Below are 24,929 nucleotides of genomic sequence, written 5' to 3' on the forward strand. Positions count from 1 at the left end.
TGTGATCACTATGGGAGTTATTTACTAAACCTGGAGCATACAGAGTCTGGTGCAGCTGTGCATAGTAACCGATCCGCTTCTAACTTCAGCTTGTTCAGTTACGCTTTGACAATAAAACCTGGAAGCGGATTGTTTAAAATACAGAGCTGCACCAGATGATTCGGTGAGCGCCTGTTTTAGTAAATCTCCCCTGACACAGTGAGACACATGCATGCACAGTATAGTGAATGGAAAAAACAAAGTGAGGTTCTCTAGGATCGGTTCGGGTTGGATCTGTATGGTATGCTATTTTGAGTGTTTCCATTATGAAAGCGGCCCATACAACTGAACCATACCACACCATTCATGGTCCTGCTTCAGATGTCGAGCCATAGAAAATGGTACGGTAAGGGTGGAGCTACTGGCATCACACAATACATTCCACTGATTGGCGGACAGAAAAAACATCAATGCTCACGTCAAAGGCATTTTTTCTAAACCCTGTATAGCCCCTGATGGTCCGACTTACAGTGGAAACGCTCACCTGAATAGGCCGGACCATTCTAACCCATCCAAACTGTACCGACCCGAACCATTCCACTCAGTGGAAATGAGGCATTAGTAATCTGATGATGTATATCCCAAAATGCAGGCCTGTCTGTGATACTTTAGAGCAGAGAAGTTGGGCACTCTTAAGCCTAGTACACACGGGCCAAATGTCGGGCGGCATTGGTCAATTAAATAGAAGCCGTGTGACTTTCGGCCCCTATGTACTGCAGCCAGCCTGACAGAAGCAGGCCATTTAGTCGGCTTCTGTTGAAGGGTTATGACTGAAAAAGGTCAGCCGATCAGCAATCTCAGCCAATTATGAGAGCGCTGACCGAAGTGTTCTTTGGGGGGTAGGGCATCTCCCTGTCAGAACACAGCAGCACAGCAGGGGATATCGCTGTACTAACATTGGATAGTTAGTACAGCGGCTCCAACCTGAGCTGTCAGTTTTTTTTTTCCATTCAGCCCTGCTGGGTTGTTCAAAATAAAACTACTAGTGTGTATGAGGCTTTATAAAAAATATACCAAAAAATTGCAACTTTAAAAGAAGTCCACTTTTTCATATATAGCAGCGCATGCACACTTTTAATTTGTTTTTTATATAAAGTGAGTTCATTAGAATTTTGATCAGTGTCCAGAAAAGAAGGTGCTTATTCTATCCGTTCTTTGTTGTGATTAAACTGCAGCTTCCACCATAAAAGTTCACCACTTGTGGGGCACACAAGATCCCCTTTGGGGATGCACTCACCGACATGGAAATCCGTGGCGCAAATGAGCAATGAGCAGCAAGGAGGTGGTTCAGTAGGGTAAGGGGCACCTGGTCTTTTTCCCTGATCGGGGCTGTTGGCGGGATAAACTGATACTAGAGATGAGAAAACCGAATTCCAACAAGGGAGACATCTAGTGGCCAAAGAAGCATTGTTGAATGGCAGTTTAAAGGCTTTTTTGATCTTGGTTGTTCGGTGAGTGCATCCCCAAAGGGGATTGTGTGTGCCCCACAAGTGGTGAACTTTTATGGTGGAAGCTGCAGTTTAATCACAACAAAGAACGGATAGAATAAGCACCTTCTTTTCTGGACACTGATCAAAATTCGAATGAACTCACTTTATATAAAAAAAAAAATTAAAAGTGTGCATGCGCTGCTATATATGAAAAAGTGGACTTCTTTTAAAGTTGCAATTTTTTTGTATATTTTTTATATTTCTGTGTTTTTAAAAAAAAGCAGCAGCTGTAAAGTGGATATTTTACGTAAGTAGAGTACCACTTAAAAACCGTATTTTTATTCTATTTTTTATTCTTATTTTGCATATTGGTTTCCAAAAGCGCAGAGTGGTGTACTATTTGGGCAGGCATTTATAATAACTTTTTAGTACATTCTTTTACAGTGTATGAGGCTTTACTGTAGAAGTTTATTCTTTATACCACAGTCTCCTGCTTGAATTAGCAGTAAGTGGGCCTATCTAGAGGGATACCTGGGTTGCCATATTGACCGACACTGCAGGAGGTCTCTGTTGAGCGCTCAGTTGCCAGTCATTGTTTGCAGAGAAGATTTTGGCTAATAATATGAAGCTTTTAAGACTACAAACTCCACTTAATGCATCAACCAATTATAGAAAGCAGCAGACTGGCTCAATGTCATCACAAGCGTGCACATTTTATTCGGAAAACTGACATCTTTTTTTCTTTTATGATGGATCTAATTATTATTTGTGACCAGTAGGTGTCTCCATTTGCTGTATTCTAGGAGGTTCATCAGATAAATGGAGATTATAAGAACCTCTAAATCACACAGCCAGCATGAAGAACTTCTTGTGAGAACAAACTGCAGTCTTGCAAATGGAATAGTTCATCTTTAGGTAAACTAAAGTACTGGGTGTGCATCCCGACTGTAGTTATAAAGATGTCTGTTAAAACATGTCTGCACTATTGTATATTGAAATGATTTGCTTGTTTTAGTAAAATTGCGTATAAATACAGTTGAAGTGCATTTTAAAATGCTTGCCCACAAAGGGGCCTCTGAACGCAGCAAACTATCCATGGCTAAACTGCTGTGTGATTGTAGCCTGCGGCTGGGTACACAAAGGTCCGGCTGCGGTTTGCAGTCCGGTGTCCCGTGCGTTTGTGTTCACCGATTCAGGTGCAAATTTTTCCCTGAATTTACACTTGAACCGGACGAAAGAACGCACAAATTCTAATTCGCACACTGCCATTCCGGACATATGTGAACCGGCTCCATTGAAAGCCAGTCACACTCACATGTTATGTGAATTGGATGTGGTGTAAAACGCATCCAATTTGCATATATGTGAAACCAGTCTAAGCCCTTGTACACACGGTCGGACATTCTGACGGAAAATGTCCGATCGGACCGTGTTGTCGGATAATCCAACCATGTGTGAGCTTCATCTGACTTTTTCTGTCGGAATGTCCGACCAACAAAGTTTGAGAGCTGGATATAAAAAATTTCCGACAACATGATCCGATCGGACTTTGTCCGATCGTTTGTAGAGAATTCCGATCGGACAAAGTGCCACGCATGCTCAGATCAAATTCCTAGACCAAAGCTATTGGCTACCAGCCTGAATGTAGTCCTGTCGTATCTAAATAACGTCATGATGTTCCGAACGATCGGATTTTCCGACAACTTTGTCCGACCGTGTGTATGCAACACCAATTTCGGACAAAATCCGTCAGACAAAATCCAACGGATTTTGTTGTTGGAATCTCTGACCGTGTGTACAAGGGCTAAGACTACTTTAAAGTGTTACTAAACCTAAAAACTTTTTTTATAATGCAAACAATGCATTAAGGTAAAAAAAAAATGTCAGTCTCTCTGTGCCCCCCCCCCCCCTCCGTGCAGGGGAAGAGAGAGGAGAAGAGATCAGCGCTGTGCATGGTTGCACTGCATCTATTCTCCCCTCTTTTCCTCTTTACACAGCATTCGAGCAGCAGCGGGAGCCATTGGCTCTTGCTGCTGTTAATCAAATGCAGTGAGAAGGTGGGGGGGGGGGCGTGGGCCTAAGTTCCGCTGTGTAATTCTGGGTTCACGCTATTGCAATTTGGTTGCGGATTTCCCCGCATCAAATTCACATAGCATGAGATTGCTACTCTATAGAGTCGGTTCACACATCTATGGAGCGACTTGGTGCATATTGCACAGGAGTCCTGTGCATCTTTTGGACCATTTCAGGTCCAAATTCAGTCAAAAGTTTGGGCTGAAATCGGACCTGAAACAGTGAATGGAGACGCACCGGACCCCCTGCTGTGAGACGCTCCATGCTCTAGTGTGAGCCAAGCTTCAGTCTATGGAGCACGGCTCCATAGACACACAGGTCAGGAGCGCGGGGACTACGTTTCTCCCCATATACAGTCGCTGGCTATGGTAGTCCCAAGAAGAAGAGGAGGAATCGAGATCACCGCCAAGGACCTGAGAAGAGGAGGATCAGGGTCACTCTGTGCAATACCACTGCAAAGAGCAGGTATGTTTGTTATTTTCATAAAACATTTTTTTGCCTTTTGCCTTTTTTTGCCTAGAAACACTTTAAGTATCTATTGTTTCTAATTTAAAGGGCTCTGATGCTAAAACCTAGTACACACTACTAGTTTTTTTTTTTTAGTTCAATCCAGCGGGCTGAACATGGAAAACCTGACAGCTAAGGAGGAGCCGCTATATTAACTATCCGATGTTAGTCCAGCGATCTCCTCTGCTGCACTATTGTGTTCTGGCAGGGGGACGGCCATTGGCTGAGAGTGCTAAACGGGACCCGATTGGCTGACCTTTTTTGGTCATGCCCCTACTGGCTTCTGTCGGACCGGCTGCAGTACACACTGGCCGAATGTCTGCTATTGAACTGGCCAATGCCACCTGACATTCTGCCCGTGTTAAGAGGTCCTATCTACACTTCTTGTGCACACAGTTCTTTGTTGCCTTAGTGACACCAGACATAATTGAAAGGCTTCAATTCACCAATCTTTATTAAAAATAAACTGCTTCCCAGCTTTATATCAAATTTGTTGTGTACATTGATGTTGCAAGATAACTATAGGCAAAAAAATCCCAAACAAATACGTTTTGATTAAGACATGCATTAAGGCTGCGTTTTCAAAAGATGATGTGTTTATATTTATATTATAAGCTTTATCTTTTGTTACAGTTTTGCTTTTGTTAACAACCTTATTGTTGGTTTTCTTTGAAAAAGAATGATGAGCATTGCAAAAGCATCTGAAATGTGTGCACTGCACTAACCATGTGCTTCACATACTTTGACAGCAATTGAATTAAAAACAGGTGTGCAGTGTGCAGTGTGCCTGAATAGAACAAACGGCATTCAATAAAAATTTGAAAGCAAAAATGTTATTGCCCTGCCTTGTATGAGTCTATGGATATAAACAACAATGCGGGCCTCAAAGTCATATTACAATGGTGATTTATAAACTCCCATCCAAACAAGCCCTTAAAGTTAACCTGCACTGAAAAAAGAAAAGTAGCTTCCGCTGCTGTCTTGCTTTTAAAAATACTAGTTGCCTGGCTGTCTCTGACTTTAACACTCAGAAGTACCATGCATGATGGGAAGATCAGAATGAAGTCTTCCCAATATATAGTTGTGTCAGGTCAGTGACTTTATACTGTGGCTACTGGATCAGCATGGACGGCAGCCTTTTTAACACAGAGAAACCCTTGAAATAACTTCATGATCTCAGGGTACCTCTGCTAATAACTTACCTAGAGCTCAGTTTAGTGTGACGGACAGTGGCAAGAATGATTATTACAGTTGTGGTCCGTAGGAAGAATCCCCCCTTACATATCGCTAAAAAGATGAATGGTGTCACTGGGAACTGATACAGGAGGCAGAAGTTGCTCATTGCTCAGGGAATCCCTAGCAAACTCTGGAGGAACCCTGGTTGACAATGTCTGTTTTACATGCTTCCTCACTAGAAGTTTATTTTAATAAAAATGTTACAATACACATGAAATAAAATAGTGTCGACTTAATATTAATTTCTGTGGCAGATGGTGAGTACTGGCTTTGCTCTTTTCAAGAGCTTTGATGGCTGCAGAATCTTTAGCAGTTGACACTTCTGTGTGTGTCCAGTGCCTTGTCCCCCCGCCGTGGTTCCAACTTCCACCTACCATCCCTTTGTCACTACTGAATCCTGTATTGTGTCCTGTAGTGAAGTAGGGGCCCATATATACAATCACAGTGGACAGCGGAAGACACTGGCATTTGACACACCCAGGAGTGTCAGATGCTGATGATTATGCTGGATGCTGAAGTGCGTGAAGACAGCAAAGTTTGTACTTGCTGCCCACCAGAGAGGTAATTATTATGAGTCTTCTCTTGCAGGGAGTTTATTAAGGAATGTTTTTCAAGTAGCAAAAAAAAAAAAATAAATGATATATTTCTCTTGTTTTATTCGGGAATAAATACACATGAGGAAACCATAAAGGAATACAAGAGAGATCACCTGAATGCAAATCATCAGACGGATTGTGGGCAGGTATGCTCTATATAAGAAAACAACAGAGAATCTATGCTTTGACTAAATTGAACAGGTTAATCAATGCAATTAGTGGGTGACTATTGTACACTTTGGGGAAGATATATCCTTTCACACCATCACTTTGAAGATTTAATATATATTTTACTAAATTTTTATTATTCAATTGCGTTTTAGTATATAGATCACTTTGATGATTTTTTTTTCCATATATTTTACACAATTTTTATTATTTAATTGTATATAGAGAATATATATAATATAGAATTGACTAAACAATGATGCATCTTAATTCTTGATGACCAATTCACTTGTCATATGTTAATAAGTGATAGTGAGCTATAATCAACCTCCTATTAAAGCACAGACTGAATAGATATAATATATATATATATTCAATTGTGTTTTAGTATATATCACTTTGAAGATTTTTTCATATATTTTACACAATTTATCTCTCTCTCTCTCTCTCTCTATATATATATATATATATATGAGAGAGAGACAGCTAGATAGACAGATAGATAGATAGATAAATTGTGTAAAATATATGAAAAAATCTTGATATATATATATATATATATATATATATATACTAAAACACAATTGAATATATATATATATATATATATATATATATATATATATATATATATATATATATATATATATAATATCTATTCAATCTGTGCTTTAATAAGAGGTTGATTATAGCTCACTATCACTTATTGACATATAACAAGTGAATTGGTCATCAAGAATTAAGATGCATCATTGTTTATCCACTTCTATATTCTCTTGTAACATGCACATCATGATCATTGGTTGCAACTTGGCTGCAATGTTTTTAGAAGAGCATCATTACTGTAAACCACATAGAATCCTCAATTTAACCTCTCGCGTGTTTCTATTTTGACTACTGAAGAACCCTAAACCCGATGCTTATGCAGATGAAGAGGGTGAGGCAATGAAAAGCATTAGTGGAACTTGCCAGTAATACACATTAATTACAGCCTGCAAAATAAAACTAGCTGAAACATGCAAATGAAACGGTAAGAATAATCAGTGTATAATTGCACATCCTAAAGTGTACCAAGCTACTAACCTGACAGAGTGATTCTGCTGTCTGACAAAAGGAAATCACTTGTTAATTATGCAGAAAATCATTTGCCATCCTTGCTGCCTAGTCATGTAGCATTAGATTACATGGAATTATTTGTAATTAATTTACGGTCTGTGTAGTTCATGACATGACGGAAGCAAAATTTCAAACACTCCAATACACCTCAAACACTAGTGACAAGTGACGGTACAAGCCATGAAGACAGGATAGTAACAGGAGACTGTTTGCAGCAAGTGTCTGAGCTTACTGTCCAAGAAAATCTTTTCTTAATTTGATAGAGGCCCTCCATGTAGAAGCATGTAATGGGAGAAATCTGCTCAAAGGGAAACTACAGGAGGGGGGCACTTTGATCTTTGCACATAATGGTATGAACTTGCAGTAGTGTTGGTGGTACTAGTAGAGACCCAATTTTCACAATGATCATCTGTCATTTGATTTTGGCTGATCTTGGAGTCTACAGTTTTGATCTGGGTTGGGGGTAAAGGTTAGGTTTAGGGCTGAGTTGCAGGTAGGGTTTGTATGACAAAAGGAGACCCTAATGATCTCTTCTGTCATTAAAGCTTCCTCAGAATACACTTACAGCACCCACTCTGTGCCATGATGAAGGGACTCCAGTGCACACATGAAAGAGCAACCTCAATATGGCCCAGCCATTTAAATAGCTGAACATAGTGAACCCAGAAGGAAGAAGGAGAAGATGGGTGCACCCGAGCACTGACAGCACAGTGCTGGAGGACATACTTTGACTCATAAGTCTGTCATGTGTTAGTATGCGGTGCATATCAGTACATTATGTCAGGTGCCTAAATAATAAAAAAAAAATTTTTTGCAGGGTTTAAGTCCTCTTTAAGGCTTAGGGGGTTACACTGAGGTTTAAGAAATGGGATTAAAAGAGAGAAGGGGATTTTTTTTTAAAGAATCATACTTACCTATGTGGATGCAGCATCAGTTAGCGTGAGAACAAACACTGCTGATCACTCAGTTCTCCTTGAGCAGAGAGCTTGTGATTGTCAGCCACCATTTTCTGCTCTGAACACCCTCGCACTCACTAGAGCGCTGGGTTGTGGAGGGGGCAGGAGTTGCTAGCTCAGGCTCTCAACGGCTGGATGAGCCAGGTGCCATTCCAGGGTTCTGGGCAGATCCCAACCATAGGGTCAAGATCATTCCCCAACCTGGACTGGCTCTGTGGTGTCAGCCAACAGCAGGCAGAATGAACTGCACTCCTGTGATGCACAAGAGTACAACCAAGCTAGCTTTGGCTATACTTCTCTTTTAAGTTTAAAAAAACATGTATCAAGAAAAAAAATGTAGGGGATGCAATTGGTGACCACCTTCTGAAAATGCTAATTGCCTGGATTCCTCTAGTTTTATATTTTCTAAGTCACTGACCTGGAACAAAGGACAAGTTGAGTCTAAGTTGACCATCATACTTATTACAGGTTAGTGTGACTGTATTGCTTTGGCTTCCTGCTTTGCGAGTGCAGCATGACTGCTTGTGCTTTATGCAGTAGGCACTATGTTGTAGCAAAGCTGAGCGGATAGCACTTATTGAATGAATGTCTCTGTGTTTGAGGCATCTAACAATGATATAGGTCTTCATTTTAAGCTGTGCATTTCAGTGTTGGAGGCTACTTGCCGTAAGTGTGGAGTTGATAAGATATGAAGTCACCATCACTCCATGCTGGACAGTGTTGGTAACTTCTTATTCTATGAGGCATCTAATCAGCCGTGTGGCTGTGTGAGAACACACCCTATTCTAGATTACTTGTAGAAGAACCCAGATCAGTAAAGTCTTCTGCACAATCAGGGATACTTTGCTGAGATGTTTATCCTGTGTGATGTTATTAGCTCGGTAAGTGCTACCTGGAGACACACAGGTGTGCCTCACAGTGCTGCAACAGCAAGCAGGTTAACGTAGCAAATAACAGCAGTCTATAGGGGCCCCTGAGAATAAATAGACTGACCAGTAAGAACAGTGGTTCTACTAAAATTACACCTAAGTGTATGGTCCTACTTTCTATAAACAGATTGTTATTAAAATGGCCTACTGTACTTTTCCATCAATGGCGGTAGTTGATTCCTGGCAGTGGAGTGGAGATATGGAAATGCAGACTTTGTGCAGACCCCCTTTTTATTACTATATTTGTTTGTCTTGTTTAATTGTTTTTCTGGATTCTGGATAAAAATACTGCAATGTGTTTGGTCCCCACAGTGCCAGCTTTTTCTGGGGGTAACAGTAGCTCAGCCAGCAATTGCCTAACAAGTTCAAAGACTATATTACCAGACATTAGATGCACAGTACTCAGTCTGATTGTCAAAGACAATCATATACATCTGAAAATGCAATGTTAACCTAGATGATGCTGAAATGAAGAAATTCTAAAGTTCCATCCAGGTATATTTTCCATGCTCTGGGTAGAAATTAGACTAAATTTTCTTTATCTAGTTGCTTTTACTATTTTGGAACGTAATCTACAAAAATATGAGCACAAAAAAGAACAAATAGATGGTTCTGGTACAAACAGCCAAAGTGACACCGGTAAGAACAGGAATGTTGCAGCATGCAATGGACTGAAATACCAAACTGAAAAGTTTGGTTCGTCTTTAGGCATTACCAACATGTATAAAGCTTATGTGTATTACAGACATGTAGACACACATCACAGCAAGTGAGGGCTTACCTATAGATTTCTGCCTTCTCATCGTACCACGAGGTACACCCAGAAATGGGCCATGAGGGCTTCCTGGAACAGTGGGCGGTATTACAGCGATACCCTGCCTATCATATATGGACTAAAACAGAATGAGATAAAACATAGCTAATGGAAGGTCTTTTCAATCACATGACATTATTAAACAATGTTCACAGGATAACATGCAATCTCTTTCATATATTCTGTTGTTAATATTTAAATGCAATCTATAAGCAGAGAAAGGTATACAAAGGAAGACCAAATCAAACCTAAGCAAGTCGTTCTACAACAGCACAGGCTTGACAGTTACACTATAAGATTTGGGTTACACAGACATGTTAAAAAGTTGTTGTTGTATGACTAAAATTTCATGCAATTGTTTCCTTTGCTAGCATCACATTTGTTCAGTCTGTAAATGGGGAAGTTGGATCTACGGTGCATATATATATATATATATATATATATATATATATATATATATAAAAACACATATACACACAGTGAGGGAAAAAAGTATTTGATCCGCTGCTGATTTTGTAAGTTTGCCCACTGACAAAGAAATGATCAGTCTATCATTTTAATAATAGGTTTATTTTAACAGTGAGAGACAGAATAACAACAAAAATATCCAGAAAAACACATTTCAAATAAGTTATAAACTGATTTGCATTTTAATGCGTGAAATAAGTATTTGATCCCCTATCAAGCAGAAAGATTTCTGGCTCCCAGGTGTCTTCTATACAGGTAACGAGCTGATCACTCTCTTAAAGGGAGTGCTTCTAATCTCAGCTTGTTACCTGTATAAATGACACCTGTCCACAGAAGCAGTCAATCAGATTATAATCTCTCCACTATGGCCAAGGCCAAAGAGCTGTCCAAAAATGTCAGGGACAAGATTGTAGACCTACACAGGGCTGGAATGGGCTACAAGACCATCGCCAAGCAGCTTGGTGAGGAGGTGACAACAGTTGGTGTGATTATTTGCAAATGGAAGAAACACAAAATAACTGTCAATCTCCCTCAGTCTGGGACCCCATGTAAGATCTCACCTCGTGGAGTTTCAATGATCATGAGAACGATGAGGAATGAGCCCAGAACTACATGGGAGAATTTTGTCAATGATCTCAATGCAGCTGGGAGCATAGTCACCAAGAAAACTATTGGTAACACACTATGCCGCGAAGGACTGAAATCCTCCAGTGACCGCAAGGTTTCCCTGCTCAAGAAAGCACATTTACAGTCCCATCTGAAGTTTGCCAATGAACATCTGAATGATTCAGAGGAGAACTGGGTGAAAGTGTTGTGGTCAGATGAGACCAAAATCAAGCTCTTTGGCATCAACTCAACTCACCGTGTTTTGAGGAGGAGGAATGCTGCCTATGACCCTAAGAACACCATCCCCACTGTCGAACATGGAGGTGGAAACATTATGCTTTGGGAGTGTTTTTCTGCTAAGGGGACAGGACAAATTCACTGCATCAAAGGGATTCCTTCCCTCGGCCAGCCATGTATGGAATTCCAGCATGACAATGACCCAAAACACACGACCAAGGCAACAAAAGAGTGGCTCAAGAAGAAACACATTAAGGTCCTGGAGTGACCTAGCCAGTCTCCAGACCTTAATCCCATAGAAAATACGTGAAGGTTCGAGTTACCAAACATCAGCCTCAAAACCTTAATGACTTGGAGAGGATCTGTACAGAGGAGTTGGACAAAATCCTGAGATTTGTGTAAACCTGGTGGCCAACTACAAGAAACGTCTGACCTCTGTGATTGCCAACAAGGGTTTTGCCACCAAGTACTATGTTATGTTTGTGAAGGAGTCAAATAATTATTTCACACATTAAAATGCAAATCAGTTTATAACTTTTTTTTAAATGTGTTTTTCCGGATATTTTTTTGTTGTTATTCTGTCTCTCACTATTAAAATAAACCGACCATTAAAGTTATAGAGTTATTTCTTTGTCAGTGGTCAAACGTACAAATTCAGCAGGGGATCAAATACTTTTTTCTCTCATTGTGTGTATATATATATATATATATATATATATATATATATATATATATATATATGTGCTTGTTAGAGGAATAAAAAGCATAGTTGCAATAACCTTGTATTGCCAGGATAGGGCAGCATTTAGAAAACCGCACAAGTGTCTCCTGTAAAGTTTACGGTCTTGCTGGGGTAGAAAAAGAGTAACAATTACAGTTATATATTATTCCCATAAAAAAATTGTCGTCTCAGACTATTTCCATAGCTGGCCCCATGACCAAAAGTTTAGGCATTTCACATGATCAATAGTGAACAGGAGCATCAGCCAATCGTGAAGCAGTATTAAACATGACACCAAAAATGTCATATATTGCAGCTTACCAATCATTAGATATTGTGGCTGCATTTGTTTTCTTAGGATTTGTTCCCCTCTGTTTTCACCTGGTGATCTGGCCAGTAACACACTTCCTGTATTAGAGTGCCCCCACTATGGATGAAGGAGCACAGGGGGCACCCTTGGAAAGCAGCAATGTCAGTCAAGGGGGGGGGGGACTGCGAGATGTATTAGTAGACTGAAGCCAAACTCCACCTTACACTGCAGTTACAGCAACATTTTTCTTTATGGTAAAGGTTTTACATGAATAAATAAAAGCTCATCAATGTAAGCATCCCTGCCAGTGGTAAATGGTTTGTCTCAACACTAACTGCTACATTCGTAGCACCGCTTGTTCTGTTAAAAAACCAACAGACTCACTGGCAGGATCACCAGATGGAAAGAAAACCTGCTAATGTTAGATTTGGAACCACTAACAAATTGTAGCCAAAGTTCAGATCATACTTTATAATCAATTACAGCAAACTGTTTTGTTTTTTTCCTTTTGGAAAAAAGGTTCTGCATGAATAAATAAAAGCTGATCAAGCTAGTGACTTGTCTCATCCATGTAAACTGATACATTCTGCTGGAGATTTTTTTGCTGTGAAGAAAAAAAAACAGACTTGCCAGCTGAATTACCAGATGTAAATAGAATAAAGCCTAAAAAATGAAACTAAAGCAGCCATTCTGTCAAAGAATTGGTAAGCTTCAATACAATAAATGTTTGCTTTTGCATTTAATACTGCTTTAACCAATTTTACTGTAGCAGTTGTATGACATTCTATGCACAAATCTCTTCTTCTGGACATAACTCCTTGCTTACATGTTTCACCCTTGTTCAGGGCTAAATCATAGGAAATTAATTACAGAGGTGCACTTGTTCTTTTAATAGAAACCTATACTGAGAGAAATGCAAAAGCTGCCCTTGCTGACCTCCTTCTGATAATCATAGTTTCGTAGCCGTCTTGGGCTGTAATATTTTCTTGTACATGTATAACAAAGCAGAAAAGTCAGACTTTCTAATCTATATATTTCAGGTTAAAGAACTCAAGGCGGTAACCATGTCCAATCGGCATGACAGCCCAGGACTCTTTACTTTCAAGGTTAGGGGTGGTCAAGAATATCAGCTCAGATAAGTCTTTAGCACTGGTTTATTCACGTGTACAAATAGCCAAAAGGTTTTTTTTTCCTAGTTTTGGATAGCGTAGGGAATGGTTTAAACCTGTCAGTTTATTTTAAAAAAAAATGTCCTGTCTGTATATTTCCCTTTGATTCATGTCCCAGAGATGCAACAAGTAGTAAGAGAAAATCCCCACAAACTTGGAAGAATTCCTCTCGTAGACAGTTGTCCCCATTAGGTGGTTTTCCTTACCTCCTGTAAAATGTTGATTTTTATCACTTTTTTGTCCCGGTGATAGTGGTAACCAGAGAAAGAGCGAACACACCCAGCGGGGTCGCAGCAATACAAACCTGACAAGAGGTTTTTAACGCTTCCTTACACCATACAAAACTAGAAAACATTAATGGCTGTACACACACTAAATTATAAGAGCTGTTCTTTACAATAAGAAAAACTATCTTTACAAAAGCAAAACTATTATTTTTTAGAAGCTATGTATATAACCCTATAACATAAAAGCTATTTATTTCATGTAGGGTCGGTGTGTTCTTTTTTTTTTTTTAGAAGCCAATTTTATTTCTATGAACAAAATGCACAACTAGGGTTTACATCCTTCACACCTCCGAAAGTTGACAATCAGATGTTCAGCGCTTACAATGTAACAAGCATGAATTTGGTCCCCAATATCATCTATTAATCTTTTAATCGCAGAAATGTCCAGATGTGACATGCGACCTACTGGCCACTTTCCGCCCACCTCTCCTACTCACATTGGCTTCTGTAGCAGGAGGGAAGCATCTGCTTGTTGGGCGCTGCTTAATTGTAGCCACCCTGGAATCTACTGGCATGTTGTCCACTGGTCTTAAAGGCTTGGCTATTGGGGTAGAGTCTTCGTTTTTATCTGCAATGAGATCACAAGTTCACCTTCCAACAGGACCCTCATAAACAGCTGCAAGGTATCAGACGTCATAAAAATGCAGTCAAACAAATGAGTAATCTGAAGGTTCGTTGGTAACAAAGCACTGCAGTAGCATTCTCCAGGCGTGCAAGCTGTAATCTTTGAATGGAGCATGCATGGGTTTGTTTTAAGCCTACATGCATGTGATCTTTACTTAGTGGAACGCGAATTACAATCCTCCTCTTCAAACAATCAACATCTGAAAGTTGAACATCTACATAGAAACGGAGAGAAAACCTTTAGCAAAAACATTCCTGCTAACGAAGCACAGTCCTCCTGAGATGTGTAAGGAGGGTAGAAGGGTCATTTTGAAAGACATGATGCCTCGTGCATACTTGCTTTTTTTTACAACTCTCACCATACCCTCTAGATATACATGATGCATAGCCGAAAGCAACATCTCCATAAGGGGGAAATAGATGCATCAATTATTATTATTTTTTTTTTTTTTTAGCAGAGTGACTTTTTAAATCATTCATCTATATTGGTAATGTAATATTTCTCCTGCCAAGAGAGGGTATAAAAAGGCTAGATGGCAGAAGGGTTACTTTGGCAATAGTCCAGATACAGCCCTCCAAGTGATGCTCTGAAGGCACATGCAATTGCAATTTATTTAGCAGAAGCTTGCAACTTGCAAATATCTGATGTATCTGTTATCTAAAGCTACACACAGACTGAACTTCCTACAGTGCCACTGTATTTATGATTGTGGGGGGGGGGGGGGGGGGGGGGGGCTGCCTTTGGGCCTTGCTGGCCAAGTTAACCTTCTAGCTCCCCTATGTACCAGTATACCATTAAGGTTCCATGCACACTGGAGCTCACAAACAGCCATTTTTTGGAGTCTGGGAGTTTTTTTTTAACAGCCAATAAACTCCAGTCTGTTATCCTATGTGTCCATGCACACATGGACATTTTTTTTAGCTTTTATCAGCAGTGGAGTTTATGGGCTGTTCTCTGAACGTCATAAAATTACGTTTAAGGGCCGGTTCACACTGCAGGCGAGGCGAGGTGACTCCGACTTGCCTCGCCGCGACCTGCCGCGGCCTCAGCGGCGACTTGCAAATGACTTCTGTATAGAAGTCAATGCAAGTCGCCCCGAGGTCGCCCAAAAGTAGTACAGGAATCTTTTTTCTGAGTCGGAGCGACTCGAGTCGCTCCTCTCAGAACGGTTCCATTGTACAGAACGGGGGCGACTTGCGAGAGCGAGGCGAGGCGAGTCGTGTCGCCTCGCATCGCCCGCTGTGTGAACCGGCTCTTAAGTGACGTTTTTTCTGACCACAAAAAAGGTTAAAAAATGCTAAACACTGATAAACGAGCATAAAACGCTCATAAGCGCGCGTTTATTAATGTTCAGCGTTCTATTTTTTCAGTGCATTGTGGGAGTTTGAGAATGCATTGTGGGATTTTTGGAGTGTCCTCTGTGTATTTTTATTAAAAAACTACCATAAACGCCAACACTACAAAACGCGCATAAACGCTAGTACAAAGCGCTGTTAAAAGCGTTTTTCAACCAGCGTTTTCTGCCAGCAATCTGGCGTCCAGAAAAAGCTTTTTTGAGCTCCAGTGTGCATGGAGTCTAAATGTAACTGTTACAAAAAAACAAAAGCTTTCTTTGATTTTTTAGAACAAGGTCTTATCTTAGCACTGGTGTGTTCCATACAAAAGTTTATGACTTCCTGGTATGTAGATTTGGGATGTGAAAACCAGTAAGACATAGGAAGCCGTTCACCAGCTGACCTCATTAGCATACACACCCTGCACCCATCAACTCTGTTTGCACGGTATCCCTTCAAGCGTGCATTTGCCTGGCTTATCAATGTAGGCTGCCATAGCTGTCATGTTTGCACGGCACCCCCAGCGTCCCTCCAGACTGTTGGGTTGGATACCCCTGATGCAGTACAAGGGCCTGCCTGATTGAATACAGAATGAATGGATAGATAGGTGGGTACTCCTATTCTTTAGTTTTGGTAAATCTCAAGGAAGTTTACAATCAGATTGTATAGTGTATGGCCAACTTTCTACATGTACAAAGGAGGGAGTGGATGAAGACACTTAGCTGTCAGACCCCATTCATATCTCTGTATGTGTTTTTTGGGGGACGTTTTGGAGCTTTTCTGCTCATCGTGCATAGGGCAGCCTTTTTCGCTTGAATGGACTGCCCTGCACATGACAGACACTCCAAAGAAGGTTTAGAACTTTCTTTTGAGTGGTGTGTTTCGTTACCTGGCTTTTTGATGCATTTGAAGAACTTTGTCGCATTACAAAACACATGGCAAACACATGCCTGATACCTATGCTTAGGGAACCATTAGCATTTGATGGTAACGCAAGCACCATGTGCATTTGCTGCACATTTTCGAAGCACACGGTTTCTTGTTCAGAAACACGCTGATGTGAATAGAGCCTCACTGTTCTTGTGTAAACACACCAATTTCACTTTCAGGCTCTATTCACACCTACAGCCTAGTTACACACGAGTTGATTATCAGGTGGCATTCGCGAGTTTTATAGAAACTGGATGCCATTCGGCCCATGTGTATGGCAGCTGATCCGACAGAAGCCGTCCGTCAGACAGAAGCAGAATAATAAAGGTCTGCCGATTGCCTCCGGATCAGCACTCTGAGCCAATGGCGCTGTCCAGAGTATTCGGAGATTTAGAAAAATTATGGAATAGGATAACTCACCTATCCATTCACTCTGTATCCAATCAGGCAGGTCCTTGCACTATATCAGAGGTGTCCAACCTGTGGCCTCAGAGAGTTTACATGTGGCCCGGGCTCGTCTGGAGGGACGCAGGGGATGCCATGTAAACATGACCGGCTACATTGACAAGCCAGACAAATGCACACCTAGAGGGATCCCATGCAAACATAGTTGATGGGTGCAGGATGTGTGTACTAATGAGGTCAGCTTCATGTGTCTAACTGGTTTTCATGTTCCAAATCTACATACCAGGAAGTCCTGAATTTTTCTATGGAACGCACCAGGGGCTAAGGTAAGAAAGCTTTGATTTTTCTGCAACAGAGGTACATAAATGGCATATTGGTAGATAGGGGAGCTGGAATTTTTTTTTTCTAAAGGTGAACTTAACCTTTAAAGCTACTCATAGATAGGAGAGGGCCTATACAGTTGATTTCAGCAGTACTGAGAAACAACCTAATTGCCTATACGGGAAGGTGTATTAAAAAAAAAACAGTCCCACTAACTACTCTTTTCCAAGATAAGCAGTGAGGGCAGAGTCTGCCTGCCTCCCCAGTCTATTTTTCTGACATTTTATAAGATTAAAAGTACTTCAGGGCTTCATAAATCTGTTGCCCTGAGCGCCGTCAGAGCATGACTACAGTTCAGACAACTCTAGACCAGGGGGGCTCCAAACTATTCAAACAAAGGGCCAGTTTACTGTCCTTTCAGACTTTAGGGGGACCGGACTGTGGCCAGTGAGAGTATAAAATGTCCCAGCATCAGTGAGAATTAACATTGTCTCTGGGTTGGTGATCCGTTGCATAGCACCTGAGGTCAGTAGGAGGAGGAATAGTACCCCATCATTGGTATTCCTGAGAAGAATAGAGCTCCATCATTGATATATGGGAGGTCCAGTGCCTCATAATTGGTATTAGTGGGAGGAATAGTGTCCCATCATTAGTGTTAGGAATTATGTCCTGCTATTGGTTTTAGTGGGAGGAACAGTGCCTCATATCATTGGGAGAAATAGTGCACGAAAGGGCCAGATAAAAGCTAGCAAAGGGCCACAGTTTGAAGACCCCACTCTAGACTGAAGTGTTGGAACATACCTACATATCAGTCCACCTTGGACCATAGTGAAAGGGAAGTCAACCACTCTATTTTAAAGAGGTGTTACTGGTGCAGTCTTTTTTCTAGTTACCAAGGGGAATCTATAGCTTTGAATGAACACTACAGCATTAGCATGGAGCACTTCTTGTAGACCACAACTAGCAACACTAAAGCTTTCAAACAAATCCCATACGTCAGGTCTTCTTCTGAGATGCTTTTATGTAAAAAAAAGTTTTAGACTTTAAAAAGCTGAATTCTAGCAGTTGGCATCTGAGAGCTAGGAGCATTTCTGTGGGCTCTGCACATCCTCAGGAGAACATTGTGGCGGAGAAATTTGATGATCTTCAATACACTGTTCAGTTACATTGGTTTCTGCCTGACTTTGGTTTACAGTGCAACTATAACTGCTTGTCCTTTACCTGCTTTGTTAATTTATTCTCTCTGCAATGGGTCTGGCAAATGATGTGAAAAGCATAAATGTGCAAAGCAAAGCCTAACTCAGCCAAGCAATGGAAAGCAGGTCATCGGTCACTTAGCAGTCAGCCACTTATCTTCTGCTTATTTTTCCAGCATAGCGTTGGCTGATACTAAACTTCTGGAGGTAAAGACAAGCAGACATACACTGAAACATCCATCAGGCAGAACTTCTAAAGATCAAACTCATATTCTGCAGGACAAAGCCCTGCTTTTGAGTGAAATTAGACAGGCAATGTTTGCTTTACCTATCTTGAACAGGAAAAAACATAACAAGGTTCTCCAACAATGCAGGCTTGTTTCCAACTACAATAATATCCATGGAAGTGAGCAAATAGTTTTGACCCATACCCATCAATGAGTTGCTGTGCATGTATGGGGTGATGGGAAAAAAAAAAGTTCTCAATTCTGCATTTTGCCATTCACGTTAACTTGAACAAGCCTCTTCAAGATTAAATATAAGCATTTTCTGTTGTTTTCTGATTTTGAATGATTTCTGTGACTCCATTGGGGGAGATTTCTGCTCACCGTGTGTCTCAATGATACCTCTGTAACTCAGGAAAATAAATTAGATTGGTGGCCAATGGGACAGGAGAGCATATGGAATGGCAACAAAACCTGACCAAGCTTTGTTTTGGTATTTCTGTCCTATTGAAGAAGATTCTCTTCACTGCCTATCGTTCTAATTCGTCAAAAACAGAACCAGGACCTGAGAAGTAATCTTGCTAACGGGGACACAAACTGCGATAAAAAATTGTTTCTTCTAACTTTTCCCCATCCTATCAAAAAAATAAATAAAACCTTCCTGGAGTTGGGCTTTAAAAAAAATGCATCTAAAAATCAACGGTAATATGCGATACTACATGCATTTTCAAGCATATCTGCTGAGATCTGGTCTGTATTTGTGGGGCTGCCCTAGTATCACTATAAATGGTCCCAATTAATTATGATTTTTTTAGTTTGCTACCTCTTTTCTAGATAAAAGTGGGGTGATTTAGCTTTTCAGAGATTTCCTGGCAGCCCATTTTCTCCCCTCAACACTCCAATTTTACAGCTACACTGAAAGTCAGGATGCTATCAGTATTCAAATAACTAGAATACACATCATTATGCAACAATCTTGTGTGCCTCAACGAAACTTGCTACACTAATGCCCCGTACACACGATTGGACTTTCCGACGACAAAACTGTCAAATTTTGTTGGCTCCAACTTGTCTTGCATACACACGGTCACACAAATGTTGGCCAATTATTATGAACGTAGTGGCGTACAAGAAGTATGGCGGGTCGATAAAAAGGAACTTCAATAGTCATGTGATATCTCCATTACGAACGCTAGTTTTACAAGACCGATCGTTCCTTGCTCGTACTTGATTCTGAGCATGTGTGGACTTTTGTGCGACGGACTTGTGTACACATGATCAGAAAGTCCGACAACAAAAATTTGTTGGCACAGAATTTGAGTACCTGCTAGCCAACATTTGTTGGTGAAAAGTCAGACAACAAATGTTTGATGGAGCGTACACATGGTCGGACTTTCTGCCAACAAGTTCCCATCCAACATTTGTTGTCGGAAAATCTGATCGTGTGTACGCGGCATTACTGTATATGGGTACACTAAATTAATGACCTTAGCTCTGATAGTTATATGAAACATTCCTTATGCCGCGTACACACGAGCGGACTGTATGGCGTACTTAGTCCGTCGAAACACATTTCAGCGGACAATCCGCTCGTGTGTGGGCTTCAGCGGACTTTTTCAGCGTGCAGTCCGGCGTACTAAGTATTTCGGTTTTTTCGAAATTCTGTCCGTCGTACTTTGGTTTCAGCGGACAATACGGTCGTCAGTATGCTAGTTCGACGGACTAAGAATGGCGCATGCCCAGAAAGGATTTACACGGCGGAAGGGTGCTTTGCTGTGTCTTGGACTTCCTATTTCTGGTCCCGTCGTACGTGCTGTACACGTCATCGCGCAAGCTTTCGACGGACTGTTTGTGCATCCGTGTGTGGTCAAGTCCGTTCAGTGGAAAGTACGACGGACTGTCCGTCGGATTGTATGACGAACTAAGTATGCCATACAGTCCGCTCGTGTGTACGCGGCATTACTCTGAATGCACGAAGTGCTAACTTTACATATTTGGGATGTGAGGTGAAGAAAAGTAACTTTTGAAGTAAAGTAAGTTGAAGTGAACCTGTAATTACGTCAAACATCCACATGCAGAGAAACTAAAACAAATACATACAGGTTTGTTCCATTTAAGTGATTGCATGGTTAGAGTGCAGAGAAGTTAGTTCCATCTCATTATACACTTTAGTAAAGCTGGCCTCAAATATACAAACCCTAAAACTACCCATAAATTGTTTTGGTTTTTAAGCCATTTTTTAGAAGCAGGCGATGTCTGAATGTCCAGTATAAGCAGTATATTTCTTTTTACACATCGAAAAAATGACTGTGAAAGAACGCACTATGTTCAGAAGACAGCAGAAACTGATGATGCCAACATGAACATTCATCTAGAGAGCCCCAGAGAACAAATGACTAGCGTATAACGGGGCTAATTCAATCCTTCCACATGTGAATCAATCACCCATCCTGGGAATAATCCACAATCCCCAGTGAAACATTTATGTATTACAGGCTGGAGAGTTCAGGAGCCTGCTTTCCACAGCAAAGAATGTAATCTCCCTCTAGACAATATATTACACTGATGTATCTATGGATTACATGTAGCTGATGCTGGGCTTATTATGATCATCGATATTGCAGCTTGCTGGGAGTGATGTGGATCCTGCCTTACATAAATCAGTAACATATGTCTGCAGGTCTTCATATGTCTTCTGTATATGCATTGCAGTCTGCCTTACTGCTTTGGTAATGGGAGTGAGTGAACCTGTCAAAAACCTGGGCAATTCCCAACATGTGATAAAAAAAAAAAATACATAAACAGAGGCTACCTTCAGTGAAAATGATCAGTAGAACCAAATATACACGTAGCTAAAAATCACAACACATCTTACAATTTTGGAACAACCTCTTTTCCTAAGCCATTTCATTTGTCAGCGGTGCTGTTCATCACAGTTCATCACCACTTTAGGGAATGTTGCAGAGTCTAATGCTGCGTAGCGACGGAGCGGTGACAGAATGACGTTGCACTGGTCCAGTGCACAGAGGAGGGATATAGAAAAGGCTGAGGGGACTTTTAGAAATACTGCCATTGAGGGTTTGTTTTGCTTCCAGCAACAAAATCACTAATGTGACATCTAAAGGGTTACATCATAGCTGCTCCAGAATGATCCCATGTATTCTCTCATCATAGAGCTAAAAAAAAAAAATGCAAATGTTTTAGGCAAAGTTAGCCCTTGATCAAGTTTCAAGGGGGGGGGGAGGGATTAGGTGGGGGGCAATGCTAAACTAACATTTTACAGGACAATTCGAGATTAGAAAATAATGACATCAAGATTTCTGGACCTATTAATTCTGTGTTTTTTTTACTGAAGGGTATTGTTAGAGATTTAGAGTTTACTATTATTTTAAAGAGGAAGTAAACCCTCTCTAAAAAAAACAAAAAAAAAACACCCTGCAGGACAAAGGCATAATGAGCTACTAGCTCATTATGAATTACTTACCTGAGATCGAAGCCCCTGAAGAGACCCTCGTTCAACTCCTCCGTCGCTGCCATGATACCCAAAGTGACTTCCGGGTATCGCTGCTCCAGCTCTATGACTGGCCGGAGCAGCAATGACGTCACTCCGGAGATATGCGCATGGGAGTCGCCAGTGACGGCATGATCGCCATCACTAATGGCACGCTCAGTGCACCTGCACCATTGTCTACGGCGCGCATGCCTGTTTTTAAATATCTCCTTAAAGTGGTTGTAAACCCTTACAAACCACTTTGACCTACAGGTAAGCCTAGATTAAGGCTTTCCTGTAGGTCCAAGAAATATCTCCTAAACCTATACGGTTTAGGAGATATTTACCTGAAGACAGCCACCGCTGTCTACGGCGCATGCGCCGTAGACAGTGGCGCACAGCTGCACTGGGTAAGCCGCAGATCGCGGCGATATGCCGCGAGTGTCGGCTCCCGTCCGCATGCGCGGGAGTGACGTCATCGCTGCTCCGGCGAATCACAGCGCCGGAGCAGCGAGACGCACCAAGAAGATGGACGCTCAGAACTACAGGGGACAGCGGTGACATCGCTGGCTCCTGTGTCAGGTAAGTGACACATAATGGACTACTATGCGATGCATAGTAGTCCATTATGCTTTACCTTTGCAGGGAATCAAAGAGGAAGTAAACCCATCAGGGTTTACTTCCTCTTTAACCGTGTAGGTCAAGGAGATATTTCTTGCACCTACAGGTAAGCCTTAATCTAGGTTTACCTGTAGGTTAAAGTGGTCTGTAAGGGTTTACAACCGCTTTAAGTGATAAAGTTTCTGAAATATATCTAAAAATACATAAATGTTATAATGTTAGTTTTTAACTGTTACTTCATGTTTTTGACAGAGGACATAAAGAAAAGTCATCTTGCTGTATTTCTGTTCTGAGTTTCTAGGTTAGTATCTTACCAACAGATCAAACCATATATGCAAGAATGGGTGTTACTCCTGTGAACTTCTGACATAACTTTACAAAACAGTATAAGAATACATGGTTCTAAATGGATAGTTAGAAAGAGATAAGGAAGGAAGGAACCTACACTTGGAACAAACCTTGGTTTGAGAGCGTTTTGCAAGACAAGCACATTTTTTTTTATAAATTTTTACTTAATATACAAATAGCGTCATGTCACAACGAGTATAAAAGAGAAGAGAGGCTCCTCTAATGCCAAGTACACACGACCGGATTTTCCGGCAGACTAGGTCTTCCCGATGGACTTTCGGCGGACTTCCAACAGACTTTCCAAACAAATGGACTTGGCCACACACAATCACACCAAAGTCCAACACATTCGACCGTGATGATGTATGACCAGACTAGAAAAAGGAAGTTCATAGCCAGTAGCCAATAGCTGCCCTAGTGTCGGTTTTGGTCCGTTGGACTAGCATACAGACGAATGGATTTTTCGACCGAACTTGAGTCCGTCGGAAAGATTTGAAACATGTTCTAAATCTAAAGTCCATCTGATTTTTCGACAGCAAAGGTCCGATGAAGCTCACACACGGTTGAATTGTCCGATGGATTCGTTCCGTTGGACCCTTGCTGTCGAAAAGTCCAGCCGTGTGTACATGGCGTATGTGTAGCAATATGGTTACATTTAATGAAGGTACAACATTTTAGCAACATATTGCTACACTTAGAGGTGCCTCTCTTCTCTTTTATACTCTGGAGCTCCTCTGCTGGATTTTTCTTCTAATCCCCCTGTGGAGGCTTCCATTTGTGGATGGACATTTTATGGTTACACAACCTATTACATTGCTACAATCTTTTTATATGGACTATAAACTGAAGGACTTATGAATGAACAAATGGTTGTGGAACAAATCATTTGAGTTTCCATTATTTCTTATGGGGCAATTTCTTTTGATGCTTTGGATTACAAGCATGTTTCTGGAACAAATTATGCTCGCAATCCGAGGTTTTCCTGTATATATTTTTCTCCTTTTGATATCTGAAGCCATATCATATGATACTACGTAAATCTTGTCCTGCTTTGTGAAGAATAAACACTTTTTCTTAAGTATCCTTATGAGCTAAGGATTGTTCAGGTTCTACTATGAAACAAATTTCTAACAGGTATCCTCTGCTCGTGCGTTTTTCCATCATGTGGTCAGTTAGAATTTTGACAGGTGATAGGACACGAATGGTTCTTTATGTAAGAGCAGGCATGTAGGGTTGAATCTGCAATGGCCTGTGTGTAATTCTGTTTCCATAAGACTGACTGGTTTATGTAGAATCATGTTCTGGAAATATTAAGACTGTGTTCCTTTCTGAAAATAATGTAAAATGTAGATTTCTTCTATCTGAAAAAGACAAACTAAATCCAACACAATGTGAATAGCAGCAAACTAACATTATTTCAATAAAATCCTTATTTGCCCTAGGGAGATTTCTGTGAGCCAAAAGAAAGCAGAGCAAGGACCAATAACATGTTCATCATACATACACACATACACAAACATACATGTCTAATATTTCACCCTTAAAGCGGAAGTTCAAAAATGGCTAGAACACAATTCTCTGCAGACAGGTCAGTTTACAGCCACAGCGCACAACCAGGCAGGTGATACATACACACTTTTCCAGCCTAACTGGACAATGAATGTCCAATTCGTAATCTAGGAATCTTGCATACACTTCCTTTGTACATCTACGTCTTTGTTACATACATACTTTTCCAATAACTATTTTAACCTTTTTTAGAAGGTGAATTGA

The 24,929-nt window shown here is 40.8% G+C and overlaps 1 protein-coding gene across 10 annotated transcripts in view; it reads right to left on the bottom strand.

Annotated features, from left to right (window-relative positions):
• Positions 1–24,929, bottom strand: part of SHANK2 (SH3 and multiple ankyrin repeat domains 2) — a 1,084,923-nt gene that overhangs the window by 67,854 nt on the left and 992,140 nt on the right. For 6 of the 10 annotated variants that reach the window (XM_077462526.1, XM_077462510.1, XM_077462553.1 and 3 more), the window contains 3 exons: positions 14,100–14,230; positions 9,832–9,943; positions 7,133–7,153 (listed from right to left, as the gene is read on the bottom strand). The exons of 1 other annotated variant lie outside the window; for it this stretch is intronic. In XM_077462526.1, coding sequence (XP_077318652.1) covers positions 7,133–7,153; positions 9,832–9,943; positions 14,100–14,230 — 264 coding nt within the window. The remainder of the gene's footprint in view (positions 1–7,132; positions 7,154–9,831; positions 9,944–14,099; positions 14,231–24,929) is intronic. 3 more of the 10 variants (XM_077462543.1, XM_077462535.1, XM_077462562.1) reach the window with 1 other exon arrangement.

This window comes from Lithobates pipiens, unplaced genomic scaffold, assembly GCF_037356315.1.
Source record: "Lithobates pipiens isolate NorthernLeopardFrog02 unplaced genomic scaffold, aLitPip1_a1.2 Scaffold_10, whole genome shotgun sequence".
NCBI classification, from domain to species: Eukaryota; Metazoa; Chordata; class Amphibia; order Anura; family Ranidae; genus Lithobates; species Lithobates pipiens.